General features: G+C 40.7%; 1 protein-coding gene and 1 long non-coding RNA gene across 6 annotated transcripts in view; both read left to right on the top strand.

Moving 5' to 3' along the window:
* Positions 1-5,578, top strand: part of MAPK14 (mitogen-activated protein kinase 14) — a 55,485-nt gene extending 49,907 nt beyond the window's left edge. Inside the window, exons 9-12 of one of the 4 annotated variants that reach the window (XM_065592392.1) lie at positions 961-1,040; positions 1,575-1,653; positions 2,490-2,693; positions 3,179-5,578. In XM_065592392.1, the coding sequence (XP_065448464.1) occupies positions 961-1,040; positions 1,575-1,653; positions 2,490-2,692 (362 nt within the window). In that variant the 3' untranslated portion in view covers position 2,693; positions 3,179-5,578. The remainder of the gene's footprint in view (positions 1-960; positions 1,041-1,574; positions 1,654-2,489; positions 2,694-3,178) is intronic. The other 3 variants (XM_042861492.2, XM_042861493.2, XM_042861491.2) reach the window with 3 other exon arrangements.
* A 2,804-nt stretch (positions 5,579-8,382) lies between these two features.
* LOC135983051 (uncharacterized) lies at positions 8,383-10,302 on the top strand. 2 transcript variants are annotated; one of them, XR_010600537.1, is made up of 3 exons: positions 8,383-8,519; positions 9,034-9,088; positions 9,322-10,302. It is a non-coding gene; the product is annotated as an uncharacterized LOC135983051 (long non-coding RNA). The 2 variants fall into 2 exon arrangements; XR_010600536.1 differs by lacking the exon at positions 8,383-8,519 and having other exon boundaries at positions 8,951-9,088.
* Positions 10,303-14,944: the final 4,642 nt, after the last annotated feature.

The following is a 14,944-nucleotide window of genomic DNA, read 5'->3' as shown; positions in this document are numbered from 1 at the left end:
ATGCCACTCTCTGTGCCAGTGGTGTGAGAACAATGGATGTGATAGAGACTAGGAAAGGTCAAGGGGGCTAGATTAGTTTGTATATCAGGAGGGATTTTTCAGAATATAGGCACTGAGTTGAGAAACATTGGTTTACTTCTATGAAGGAAAAGCAGAGTTCCTTTCATCTAAGTCCACACTAAGAATCTTTTGCATAAAATACAGGAAAGTATTGACACTGCTCTGTTTTGTACTGTATGAAGATAACCTCGAGCTAAATTGATGGGGATTTATGTGTGGGGCAGGGGTGATGTTCCTATAACAAGCTCTGGATTTGCTTTGTTCTTTGCATTTGTCCCCGGCAGGGTTTTCTGCCTCATTTTAGTTGCTGTTAAACTCTCTCCACTTTTGTTCAGTGACATCGGCTAATATTTTATTTTGTGCAATGCTAATGTCTTGCTAACCCTGCATTTGTTGTCTACCATCACCTCACCCACATATCACACTGTCTGCGTAGCTGTTCAGAGGGAAGGTGCCAGTTGCTGAGCTAATATCACCAGCATCTAGGCCACAAGGGTCTTGACAGCTTCCTGTGCAGTAAGTCAGTAAAGCTATGCATTTAAAGCCAGTTCAGAGGATCAGTTTGTTCAGCGGCCACATGTGAATGCAATAGCCTGGGTAAACTGTTGAGAAGTTTCAAGGAGGCAAATCTGTAAATTAAGTTTGAGTTTGGCTGTTAAACTTGTGCCTGTTTGTGCTGACAGGCTATTAGCAATTGAGAATTAGGAATCACTTCCTTTAGCTGCTCACTAGTCCGCATCACTAAACCTCACAAGTATGTCTGACAGATTGAGTGGTTCTTGCCTGTTTGATCTGTGCCTTGTAGGGGGGCACAAGAAATAGTTTGTATGCAGCTGTGTTTCTATGTTTAAAATGATTTTTTGCACTGTTCTTAACAAAGCCCTTGACTAGGCACCTAAGATATTAACCAGCTTCAGCAGATCATGCGTCTGACGGGAACACCCCCTGCATATCTGATTAACAGGATGCCCAGCCATGAGGTGAGACCTGACAGGATGTACAGGGGTTTGCAATTCAGGTCACGATTTCTTGGGTTCAGCAAGACTTTAAAACAACCCTAAAGCAAATTTCAAACTAGAACAGTGCAGACTAAACTTGTCAGCCTCTGGGATGTAGGAGAACCTGAATGAGTTGTTGTTTTTAGAGTATTACTTAACAGTTGAATGATTTGCCACTGGATACCATGAAGATGTATATGATATGCTTCTTATGTCTCTTAGAGGAGGCAGTAAGCTTTTGCAATAGATCTCTGGGCTGTACTTTGTTTCCACTTTTGCACAAACCATGGAGCAAGTTCTGATTGTCATTATCTCTAACCCCTTCCCCCCACCATGGATGGTTGGTAGGTGAGAGAGGATAAAATTGATGTGCCTAATAAGAGTCACAGAGGTGAGAGCAGGAGAATTAAAGTAAGTAGGCAGTGTATACACAACAAAATACTTCTGACAAATTGAGGCGCATTCCACATCTTGGTGGCTGGGAGATGTTCTTTAACAAAACATTTATTTCCACAGGCAAGAAACTACATCCAGTCTTTGTCCTACATGCCAAAGATGAACTTTGAAAATGTGTTTATTGGTGCCAATCCACTGGGTAAGGCTTGCAGCACTTCTCCTGGAAGGGGATTTAGTGGCAGATATTGTTCGGTCTTGCTCATTGATTTGGAGACTTGGGATTTTCCCTTTGGATTAGTGTGAGGATGGATTTGTTTAGAAGGGTTCTTGGTGGTGGAGAGGGGAAGTGAGTGAGTCAGCAGTTCCATCTACTTTTAAGAACACCATTCTAATAGACCATTAGGAACTTTTTTCCACAACAAGATGTATAAAATAAAGATTGCAGCATGACTAATAATCCCTGGTATAAGTCGCTAGTTAAATATAAAATTTAAAGTCCTTGACACTTTTATTTGGGCCTCTAAAGTAGGAGATATTTACCAGTTAATGTTTCAGCTAGCTGCTTGGCACTGACTTCCAGGGAGCTGCTTCTGCATTTTTTAATACAGATCTTAATTATAATCCAGAGTATTTGCTGAGGAGAGGGAGAAACACTTGTTCTTGGCTTTGTCCCATACAACTAGCTGGTGGTGTCTATATTAAAAGTAGAATCCACTGCTGTATATTTTTTGACTAATTGCCATTTTAAAAGCTATCACTCCTGCTGTCTGTAAAATCTTGTAATGAGGAAGTGTGAAGCTGAATGCTAGCATATCTTGGAATACTGAGATTTGTTCACGCATGTTTGTTTTTGACTATGGAGTAGTTCAATATGGAGATGCCTCATATACCTTGAAAGGATGGGGGCGGGGTTTCATGAAAAACTACAAACTTCCTTAGGTGGTACTTATATAAACTTGAGCCTTAGAATAAAGTGTTTTGATGGCTCCCTGTGTGTAAAACGTCATTCTTTTCTCTGTCTCGGGGTTCTGATAGCTGTGGACTTGCTGGAGAAGATGCTGGTGCTGGACACAGACAAGCGAATTACTGCAGCCGAGGCACTGGCCCATGGCTACTTCTCTCAGTACCATGATCCAGATGATGAACCAGTGGCAGACCCCTATGACCAGTCCTTTGAAAGCAGAGAACTCGAGATTGAGGAATGGAAAAGTGAGTCCTGTGAAAGGAGGAATTACTGAGGCAAGCTGCATATCTTACAGCAGATGCCATGAGCTAACATCGAACTATAGCTTTTGTGGTTGGTTGGAGCAAACCTTTGGAGGTGGAGAGCATGAGAGGGAGATGATAGAAATGTTGTATGCGCTGATATAGGATCTCATTAGTTTTGTTGCCTCTTCATTCATTGGGAATACCTTGTACTGTTCTGGTGACATGCTGTGTATAGAATGAATACAGTCATCTGCTAGCTGGTAATACAAATATCAGTTCATGCAGACTATGCAGTTCAACCCTTTGGAGACTGCAAAAGTATATCGTGCTGGCATTCTGGAAGTAACATTCTGATGTAGACAGATTTGGCATATCAGCCCATTGGCTTTTTTTGCTCAGAATATCTAGAGCATGTTTTCTTTTTGAAATGTGGCTCTGAGCATTGGAATCCAACAGAAGCTGTGTTATAAAATTGCAATCTTGCTGTATTAAGTTTGTCACTCTTTCCCCTCCAGGTCTGACTTATGATGAAGTAGTCAGCTTTGTGCCACCGCTGCTTGACCAAGAGGAGATGGAGTCCTGAGAAACTGCCTCTCTTCTGTTTGTCCCACTTCACTGTGAGGGGAAGGCCTTTTCATAGGGACTCTCCAAATATCATTCAAGTGCCTCTTGACAGAAAGATATTCTCCTTGGTGGAGGGGTTTTGTGTGCGTGTTTGTGTGTGTGTATTGAATGGGGGGAGGGAGGAAGGCTGACTGTATGTAAACATGCTGCATGCTATCTTGTATTCTGTGTACAGCTTAGGACAAGCCTCTGAAGATCTATTTGTCACTCACTTTTTTTTTTTTAAGCCCTTCCAGAGTAACCGACAGCAACCAATTTGCATTGCTGCTGGGGCAAGGCAGACATAATGCAGGGAAGCTCAGTTAATTCTCAGTCACATTTGTTGCCATTAAAATGGTTCTCCTCTGAGGAAGTGACTTTATAGATAATGGAAGGTAGCTGTATACTTGAACAGAGCCCCCTGCTTTCTGCAGCACCAGATTTGGGGTGATGTCTTTTTCTGTTTCATGCCAGAGGGCCGATCTACATCCAAAGCCTCTTTCCAGTATTGTGTACCAGCAGAAAGTATAAATATCTCGGTTTGATTCTTGAAACATGAGAAGGATTTGTTTGAAAATGTAAATATGTTTTGTGCCTTAAATGAATGGGAAAAGAGTGAAAGTGAGTTTGGAGTTAACATTCTTGAATGGAATTCTGAGCCCACAGCTTTCCATGGGCTGCAGGTCGCCAGGCATGAACACTATAACCAGGAAATATACTTTCCAAGGCAACAGACTGTGTGCCCTTGGGTTGGGAATCACCATACTTCTTTCTTCCTTTTCTCTCATTCTGAGGCTTCCCAGCATTAGCGCCCAGTAGACACAGGCAGAGGCTGGAGATGATTCATGCTGTGTCTGTGTGCTTGTGTACTTTATTCCTAACAAGATGGGGTGGGGTTTTTTTGCATGTTGTAGCTGTATGTGCATGTAGACCTACCTTTGTTGCATTATCTTTGAGGAGGGCACTGGGGCAGTAAGTCTGCCAATGAAATACTGTACTGAGTTCCTCTGCTGTAGGAAAATCACAGTATCCTCCCTCTTGTAGCACAACTCATTGTGAACATATCTGCCATTCTGGGAGCTTTGATAAAATATATGGGACAGATAAACATGCACCTTTTTCTTTTCTCTGGTTTCAAAAGATTTGGATTTATAGAGTAAAGGATGAAACAAGTCCTTCAAAGGAGCAGATAAACATGAGACAATTTAATTGTCCAAACTTAGAAGTTATTTTGCCCCCCAAAAGAAGTTTCTTAGAAATGCTGGAGTCCAAAACAAAGAATGAGCATGCATGAAGTCAGAACCTCCCTTTCACTGTCTGTATCTGTGTGGATGTGTAATTAACACTTTAATAAGGTGATTTTATTTTACCCTCCTGGAAAAGAGCTTTTTGGCTATTTTAGTGGGTTGGTCTCTGCCTGAGGAAACAGGAAAAGGGAGTATGTTTAAAGACAAAGTTGGTTAGAATATTTTGTATTTTACAGGGATCCTGTGTGAATGAAATGGCCATGTTTAGGGACTGGGGAGAGGAAAGTGTCTTTCAGTATTTTGTATATTGCAGCTGTCCTGGGTGGCTCAGATGCCCTTTTTTTAGGATATAGGGGAAAGGGCATTTTCATTCGTTCATATATTGCAGGCATCTCCTGTGTGGGAAGAGCAGGGCTTTTGCAGTATTTTGTATCCTGGTGGATCTTTGATATAGGAGTTGAGAGCGGCTGTTTTAATGTATTTATTCCTATGCATAAAGAGGCAGCACAAAGGGGTGGGAGGTGGATGATAAAGCCATCAGTTTTTCCTAGAACACTTTCCACTGATCTCTCTTTAGGTCAAACCCTCTTAGAGAAGCTTGGGATGGGGTGCAGAGAGCAATTCTTTCATGCCTTGGGTACAGAACTCTCCCCCTGACCAAATGAAATTGACAATAGAAAACCTCCTTCTCTGCTGGATCTGCAGTCCAGGTATTTAAATGGAAATCTGTAAACCTACAGCAAGACTATTTTTATCAGCCATGTTATGTGTAGACGCTACAGTGTGATTTCATGCAGAAATATTGCTCAAGATTTTTTTAAAATATAGACATTGCATGTATGAGTGGGAATGTTTCAAAGTCCAGACTCTAATGGGAGCTCCCGTGGCACGCACTCCCTGTTTTCAGAGCGGTGCTGTTCAGCTGCCTGAATTCTGAACAGAAGTACACACTTCAAAAAAGAAATTCTGCTATTTTGTTTGTATCCATGAACTTTGCTGTAATCGGTTCTGCCATATATGATGTCACACAATACCACTGGTTTAAAATAAAACTTATTTTTCAGATTTATTGGCTGCTGGTGCTTACAAACTTGTAATGTTAAATGTTTCATTTAAGTGAATTTGGCTCCTCCAAGAGATTGCATGTTTGGTTTCATACTGGATCCTAGTTGATAGGGATGCATACCTTTCCTCCACTTACTCTGAAATCAGTATCCACATTCCTTTGACCTGGCTTCTCCAACCAATAAAGAGACAGTTTAGAGTTTGACCATGAATGTTGTCTGCCAATGAAAAGTGTGCTTGCTAGTTCCTAGGCAGCTCTGTTAGTGGAAACTTAAGAAGTGTTTGTCCAACATAATGGTCCAGGTTTTGCCTCTGTTTCAGTACTGACACTCTGCCCTCGGCCTGCCCCTCTTCTAAGTAATTCTGATTTTTGTTTTCTTTCCTCTCTTGCTATTTACAAGTGAGTGTTCTCTGATTCTTGTATTGTCACTTAGGTGGTGCAATCATGGGAGCATAGCCTTGCCGCTCTCTGATTCTGAGGGTATAAGGTTCCCTAGTATACTACTCTTGCAGAGGTAGTACTTGTTGATCAAATCAAGCTGAATTTTTGGAAATCTCTATTAAGAGCCTGACAATAGCTGGCTATTACCAAAGACAAAACTTTATGGGGAAATTTTATTACACAAATGTAAAGAGTGAACTCGTTTAATAGATCACTATGCTAACAAACGTATCCCAAAGTACTGGCCAGTATTCTGTATGGTACAGTTCAACTGTACAGGAACAGGTTAGGTGAACTAACAGATGGAGAGACCTACCTTCCAACCTTAGCTTTGCCAAGTCAAAGGGAACAACAAGTTGGGGAGTTCGCTGTATTGGAAAAAGGATTAGCTTGGTCACCCTCAGAGGCTTCTACACTAGAAAACTTCATAGCTAAAGTTCCCCTTTTGGTGACAACAAACAAGGCAGTTGTAGTACAGACAGGGCGGAGGCATTTTTATTACAGTGTAATGTATCCCTGGAGTAGAAAAACACAGTGGTAAAAGCCTGAACCCTGTTTACACTACAGCTTCTACAGTTGCTGCACCATGGTGAGCTAGTCTGCATTACAGCATACAGTATTAAGTATTTTGAACATCATTTCTAGTGCTGTAGTTCCCTTAAAAATTAATCTGCTAAGTGTGTACATGTGCAATGCAGTGCTGCTAGGAGCTGCAAAACTCAACTAGACATAAAAGGGTTCTAAGCATTTCCAAAGAATTTTGAGATTCTCTGAAAACCAAGTGAAAAGGATGACAGCTGCAAAGAATTTTCAAAGCCATCAACTATCTTTTGAAGTACATATTCTTCCTACCCTCAATGGACACTCCATTCTGGCCGGCTACAGTAGCAAATCTGTGTAACATAAGAGCTCCCATTTTAGATATTTCTATCCTTTGTTGTCTTAGTTTCCATCTAAGAGGATGAAGAGGCTTTTATGCTGCTTAGTCTAAAGAGGAGTTTGTGCATTTGTAAGCTAGACCAGCTTGGCTGTAAAGCTGCAGTGTCATCTCTAGGCAGTGACTTTATGAACAAGGTCAGCCAAAAAGACTTGCCTTTCAGTGATTAAGTATCTTTGGTTTCATACTTTTTTTTCCTTTCTGTGGACAGATCAGTTTAGTATGGACTATTGCCTTGACTGCAGCTACAGCTGTCACTGAAACCACTGCATGTGTATGTAGTGCAGTAAGATGCAGTCTTCAGCAGATTCCAAGGGTAGCTCTTGCTGAAGCTTGCAAAAGCAATGACTGAAAATCCTGTTCGCTTCAGCATATAAGTATAAGGTCTCTAAGTATCCCTTTGCATTCCACTGCTACACAGACCTCATTCAGACTGGATCCTTGTCCTGTGGAGGCTTCCAGGAACGTCACTGTGAGTGGAGACCTCATATATCTAAAGGACAGTCTGTTCCTCATACCTCCATAACTTTGAGCAGACGTTCTTTTTAGCATACTGCAATATTAAAAATAAATTGTCTAATATATTTCAGGTGATTCCCTTGAAATACTATTCCTTCTCATTCACTGAGAACTGATCACACACCTGTAGGAAAATGGGTGGCATCTCCGGTGCCATAGCTCTCAGATGCTGAAAGGGCAGGGACAAACACTCCTATCATGACTAGCTGAAATCTGTGAGTAGGCATATCCGTTATGGAGAGGTAAACCTACTGACTAGAAAATAATTAGACAAATTAGGACCTATCCCTAGACCAAATAGTTCAACAACAACAAGATGCTGTAGCCATGAAACATCTTAGACATTTGTAATGTCCCAGTCACTAGCGACCCATAACTGCCTGTCATTGCTTGAGACTTGTGTAGCTTTGCTTACATACATGAGCTCCGGACTTGCACATGCATAAGCAATATTTTGACAGGTTTCAGAGTAACAGCCGTGTTAGTCTGTATCCGCAAAAAGAAGAACAGGAGTACTGTTAATTGGCCTCTCAGAGTTGGTAAGACAACTCCCACCTGTTTATGCTCTCTGTATGTGTGTATATATATCTCCTCAATATATGTTCCATTCTATATGCATCCGAAGAAGTGGGCTGTAGTCCACGAAAGCTTATGCTCTAATAAATTTGTTAGTCTCTAAGGTGCCACAAGCAATATTTTGTATTTCTTTTGCAATAACTTCTTTAGTTGTATAAATACACAGGTGAGTAATCTTCTGCATATTCTCCTCTCCACCCTTATACCTATGCTGTGTACACTTGAACAAAATATAGTAACGGCCATACAGGGTCAGACCAATGGTCCATCTAGCCAAATATCCTGTCTTCTGACAGTGGCCAACACCAGGTGCTTCAGAGAGAATGAACAGAACAGGCAATCATCAAGTGATCCATCCCCTGTTGTCCGCTCCCAGCTTCTGGCAAGAAGAGGCTAGAGACACCCAGAGCATGGGGTTGCATCCCTGACCATCTTGGCTAATAACCATTGATGGACCTATCCTCTAGGTAATCTTTTTTGACCCCTGTTATAGTTTTGGCCTTCACAAGATCCTCTGGCAATGAGTTCCACAGGTTGACTGGGCGTTGTGTGAAGAAATACTTACTTCTGTTTGTGTTAAACCTACTGCCTATTAATTTCATTGGGTGACCCCTGGTTCTTGTGTTTGAGAACACCTCCTTATTCCCTTTCTCCACATCATTAATGATTTTATAGACCTTTATCCTATTCCCCCCCCCCTTAGTCATCTCTTTTCCAAGCTGAAAAGTCCCAGACTTTTTAATCTCTCATATGGAAGCTGTTCCATACTCCTAATCATTTTTGTTGCCCTTCTCTGAACTATTTCCAATTCATATATCTTTTTTGAGATGGGGCGACCAGAACTGCACACAGTATTCAAGGTGTGGGCGTATCATGGATTTATATAATGGTATTATGATATTTTTCTGTCTTACTATCTATCACTTTCCTAATAGTTCCTAACATTCTGTTCGCTTTTTTTTTTTGACTGCTGCTGCACAGTGAGCAGATATTTTCAGAGGACTAGCCACAATGATTCCAAGATCTTCCATGAATGGTAACAGCTAATTTAGATCTCATCATTTTATATGTATAGTTGGGATTATGTTTTCCAGTGTGCATTACTTTGCATTTATCAACATTGAATTTCAGCTGCAATTTTGTTGCCTAGTCCCACAGTTAATCAGAGCCCTTTGTAACTCTTTGCAGTCAGTTTTGGACTTAACTATCTTTAGTAATTTTGTGTCGTCTGCAAATTTTGCCACCTAACTGTTTTACTCCTTTTTCCAGATTATTTATGAAGATGTTGAACAGCACAGGTCCCAGTACAGACCCCTGGGGGACACCACTATTTACCTCTCTCCATTCTGAAAACTGACCATTTATTCCTACACTGTTGTTTCCTGTCTTTTTTAACCAGTTACAGATCCACAAGAGGACCTTCCCTCTTAATTCATGACTGCTTAGTTTGCTTAAGACCTTTGGTGAGAGACTTGTCAAAGGTTTTCTGAATGTCTAAGTACACTATATCCACTGGATTCCCCTTGTCCACGTGCTTGTTGACCCCCCTCAAAAATTCTAATAGATTGGTGAGGCATGATTTCCCTTTACAAAAACTGTGTTGGCTCTTCCCCAACAAATCATGTTCATCTATATGTCTGATAATTGTGTTCTTTATCAGAGTTTCAATCAATTTGCCTGATACTGAAGTCAGGCTTACTGGCTTGTAATTGCCAGGATCACCTCTGGAGCCTTTTTAAAAAATTGATGTCACATTAGCTATCCTCCAGTCATCTGGTACGGAAGCTGATTTAAATTATAGGTTACATGCCAAAGTTGTTAACGCTGCAATTTCATATGAGTTCCTTCAGAACTCGTGGGTGAATCCCATCTGGTCCTTGTGACTTCTTATTCTTTAACTTTCCAATTTGTTCCAAAACCTCTTCTGTTGACACCTCCAGTTCCTCAGATTTGTCACCTAAAAAGAATGGCTCAGGTGTGGGAATTTCGGTCACATCCTCTGGAGTGAAGACTGATGCAACGAATTCATTTAGCTTGTGTACAATGGCCTTGTACGCCTTCCTTTAGCACCTTGATTGTCCAGTGGCCCCACTGATTGATAGGATTCCTGCTTCTGATGTACTTTAAAAAAAATGTATATTTGTAAAACTTGTGTATTTATGTAAATGAGATATAGACATATAAGCCCAAACTGAACACAATACTTTCCAACCCAGTAATGATTTTTATATAATAAAAATACCAAAGCCCTAGCCTGAAAACCACTGCTGTTTTTATGAACTTGAACACTAGTGAATGGATGTTGTTTCCTCACTCGGGAGCATAAGAACAGAAAATTGAGGGCAAATAAGAACTGCTGATGGAAACCTATGCTTTACATTATACTTGTGAATTTGAACATTCAGGGGACCAAATGTGGAAAGAGTATGGGGAAAAGATCTCTCAAAAGGAGAATTCTAACTGGTGCCCAAGCATCCTTTTTTCCCCTAGCAAAAATCCATTTTCTATTGAATGGAACTAATTTGTATTACACTTGAGCTATTTCTTGATTCCTGTGCATGCTCTTGGAGAACTTGGTCCCTCGTGATTTTCTTGCATCTGTTTTCCTCCTAACTAAAAATCAGAGGGAAAATTTTAGATCTAATACATTTTGGGGGATTTTTTTTAAACTGTTCCCCTTGCTCCTTATCTGTGTACCTGTCTTGTCTGTCCTTAGAGTGAGCTCGATAGGATAGGGACCCTTGAATCACTGGAAAGCCCAAGCACACTGTAGTTGCTACCACAAACAGATAAATAACAAGCTGCTTCATTATTAATGTATTTATTCCCAGATGGCCTAAATGCCATGTAATCTCTCAGGGTGACTGAGTTATGGATTTTTGCAAAGGAGGATTGAATGTAACCAAGAGCTTTTTCTTAATAAAAAAAAAAAAATTGTCTACCATAAAAGATGGTTGGGGAAGTAGGAATGAACTATCAGGTTTCACCATGGCAACAGGTTTTGTGCTAGGATTGGTAAATATATTAATGATCTGGACAAAGGAGGGAACAGTGAGGAGTCAGTTTGCAGATGACCATTATTTAGGATAGTCAAAACTAAGTAATTCTGAGAGACCTAAAAGAGCTAGCTGAATGGAAAGCACAATGATGCATAAAACTCCTTGTTTAAAAACAAGATAATGCACAGTCATAGAATCATAGAACTGGAAGGGACCTTGAGAGGTCATCTAGTCCAGTCCCCTGCACTCAAGGCAGGACTAAGTATTATCTAGACCATCGCTGACAGGTGTTTGTCCGACCTGCTCTTAAAAATCCCCAATGATGGAGATTCCACCACCTCCCTAAGCAATTTATTCCAGTGCTTAATCACTCTGACAATTAGGAAGTTTTTCCTAATGTCCAACCTAAACCTCCCTTGCTGCAATTTAAGCCCATCGCTTCCTGTCCTATCCTCCGAGGTTAAGAACAACATTTTTTCTCACTCCTCCTTGTAACAACCTTTTATGTACTTGAAAACTGTTATCATGTCCCCCCTCAGTCTTCTCTTCTCCAGCCTAAACAAACCCAATTTTTATAATCTTCCCCCGTAGGTCATGTTTTCTAGACCTTTAATCATTTTTGTTGTTCTTCTCTGGACTTTCTCCAGTTTGTCCACATCTTTCCTGAAATGTGGCGCCCAGAACTGGACACAATACTCCAGTTGAGGCCTAATCAGCATGGAGTAGAGTGGAAGAATTACTTCTCGTGTCTTGCTTACAACACACCTACTAATACATCCCAAAATGACGTTCGCTTTTTCTGCAACACTGTTACACTGTTGACTCATATTTAGCTTGTGATCCACTATGACCCCCAGATCCCTTTCCACAGTACTCCTCCCCAGGCAGTCATTTCCCATTTTGCATGTGTGTGCAACTGATTGTTTCTTCCTAAATGGAGTACTTTGCATTTGTCCTTATTGAATTTCATCCTATTTACTTCAGACCATTTCTCCAGTTTGTCCTGATCATTTTGAATTTTAATCCTACCCTCCAAAGCACTTGCACCCCCTCCCAGCTTGGTATCATCCGCAAACTTTATACGTGTACTCTCTATGCCATTATCTAAATCATTGATGAAGATATTGAACAGAACCGGACCCAGAACTGATCCCTGCGGGACTCCACTCATTATGCCCTTCCAGCATGTCTGTGAACCACTGATGATTACTCTCTGGGAACGATTTTCCAACCAGTTATGTACCCAAGAAGGAATAATTTGATCTACACATTGCTGGGCTCTGAATTTTAACTGTCACAACTCACGTGGCATTCTAGGCAGTTAATAAAAATGTTCAGAATATAGCGATGATCAAAAAATAAACAATGTTGTAAAATGCATAAGAAATGGGATTAAAAATATTAATTATAACATTACACAGAGCAGGTAACTTGGGTGATATTTACCCTCTAATGCAGGAACAAAGGGACATTCAATGAAATTGAATGGTAAACTCAAAACTTACGAAATAAAATTATTTATACATCTTGTAAAAAGTATCAGTCTGTGGAATTTATTGCAACTAGCTGTCATCAAGGCCCAAATAATAGGATTTAAAGAAGGGGTTGATATTTATATGAATGAGAATAGCCACAGTAACAAAATTTGTTTGGGATAAAACCTCTCATGCTTCAGGGACAAACCAATACTTGATGATGCTTTCCTTATGGGCAGGGGATTCCAGAATTGTCCATTCTGGAGTTCTTGGATCTTTGAATTACCTGGTGCTGAACTATAGGGACCATTGATTGGATCAACTTTCTGTGTTTGTATAACTATTTCTGGAGACCTTTTTAACTGAGGACTCATTATTATCATTCAGTACTATTCTTTCCTTCTCCCTACCTTTGACAGTTGTGTGGATTGTTCTTTTCATCTGTGGCAATTTTCCAAAATCTTTAGAAGAAAAGTTTTTAAAAAAAATCTGAGAATAGCTCATTGTCGATTAGCACTTTTGATCACATGCTTTCAAGGAGAAGTCCAGTACAAAGCCCTTTAGCTTTACATTTTTGGTCTTTTCAGGTCCTTGGGCTGCCCTCCTGCTTTTCTAGGTAAGTTCCTTTCAAAAGATAAAGGCAACAGCTACCAAAAAAAAGTTCTGTTTTTTGTTTGTTTGTTTGTTTTTTAAACACAGTAGTTACAGAATCCCTCCAAACAGGGAGGGATCAGAGCAGCTGAATATATTTTGGCGGGTTGCCACCTTCAGAGAACAAGATTTCCAGGAAAGTATGTTTTTTTCAAAATTCCACAGACTCTCCCTGGATTCCCACTGTTTGAGATTTTAAAACTCAAGGAATGTGTCTGTAATGAAAATGTAACATACTTTATAAGTACTTACACAAATGCTAACATGCCTTAAAAGTTTAAATACAGCATCTGTTTTTGTATATGTGAGGGGCAATATTCCTCAACAGTGTGAAGAACAAATGAGGGGTAAGATAATGAGAATTCTAAAAGGAGGGGCACCATCAAGAAGAGAATCTAAGATTAAAACTCTAAACCGATTAAAATTCTAGGAACTGGAGAATTTGGCACTCCTCATGATCTTAAACTCTGTAGCATGTTAACCTGAACCTAGGTTCCCGTTTAAGCAAGGAGCAGAGAAGGCCGTGTATAGCAGCTTTACAGTACCCTCAGGAGATGTAGCTGAGGCTGGCTGCTGAAGGCACTCCACTCCAAATACAGTGAGTCTAGCTGTGACCTTCAAGTTGTAAGTCTGCCAGCTTGTAGCCATATTGGATGCAGTCAGCTAGCTCTCATCACTTCTAGGTTTTTCTGAGGCACTTATTAACATGTTATCTAGATGTCAGGTATTCCTGATGAAAGTTAATTATTAGTGTCTAAGGGTACTAAAAGCTGGGTCAACTTTAAGGTTCCATTTAATAAGCCCCAATGCCCTTTTTACATCAAGCATCTAGCAAAGGCTCTGTCCCTTTTATGGGGGAAATGTAGGTAAGATGACTGACCTGTTAAGATAAACTCCTTGGTTCCCTTTGGAAGGTATTTGGGATGCACCCACAGCACCACCTTATCCTTAGGCGGCTCATCCAGTAGATTTTGAAACTCATTCATTATATACTGAAGTCTCTCCTATCAGGAAAATGACTTACCGTGTAAGATATATGGGCTTACTGGTCTGTAGTGACTCAAATGGACTCAACCATGTAAACTTGCTTCCCTTGCTCTCTGTATGGTCGGAGAAGATGGGGATCTAGACTACAGGCACAAGGAACAAAGGTTGCGAAGTGTGGCTTTAGTCTCCTTAGTCTTTGTCTGGCCAAAGGAGAGCAAGTGGGCTGAAAGATATTTTAAATGGGGAGGATCTGACCTAGCATGGCAGTACAGGATACAGGCTGTAGGAAAGTGTTGTGAAGGCATCAAGGATTGCTGTGAGCTGGAATGAGCCAGGAAGCTGTAAATGGCCCCCATTGTGCTCCTTCACTGCCTGTAGTCAGAACTAACTTTGGAGTGCAGGAAGGAGCCTAGTTGCCTGACTGAGGATGCATATCATGCCTCTAAGGCTGTTTTAAAACCAGAGGTGTTTTCATCTGCCCTCTGCTGAAGGCAAAGACCCAGGAACTCACCAGTGACATAATTACTGTTGCTTACTAATCTATTGAGGGATGGTCCTGTTTCATCTCATTGTTATCTACAACCGTCTGTTCTGGAGAAGGTCCATGTACTGTAGAAAATGGTATTTCCTCTTCTCCTCTTTCTCCCCTGTGTCACCCAGCATAAGTGAGCAGATCACGTTCCCTATTGCCTCTTTGGTGCTTCAGTAGGAAAATTAAAAGCAAACAGTTGGTGGGGAAAAATAATGGGGGAATTACTGGGTGTTTTTAGAGGTGGGAAT

The sequence above is a fragment of the Chrysemys picta genome, chromosome 4 (genome assembly GCF_011386835.1).
Source record: "Chrysemys picta bellii isolate R12L10 chromosome 4, ASM1138683v2, whole genome shotgun sequence".
Lineage (NCBI taxonomy): Eukaryota > Metazoa > Chordata > Testudines > Emydidae > Chrysemys > Chrysemys picta.
The sequence above is the reverse complement of the archived record's forward strand: the minus strand, read 5'-3'. Positions and strand labels throughout refer to the sequence as shown.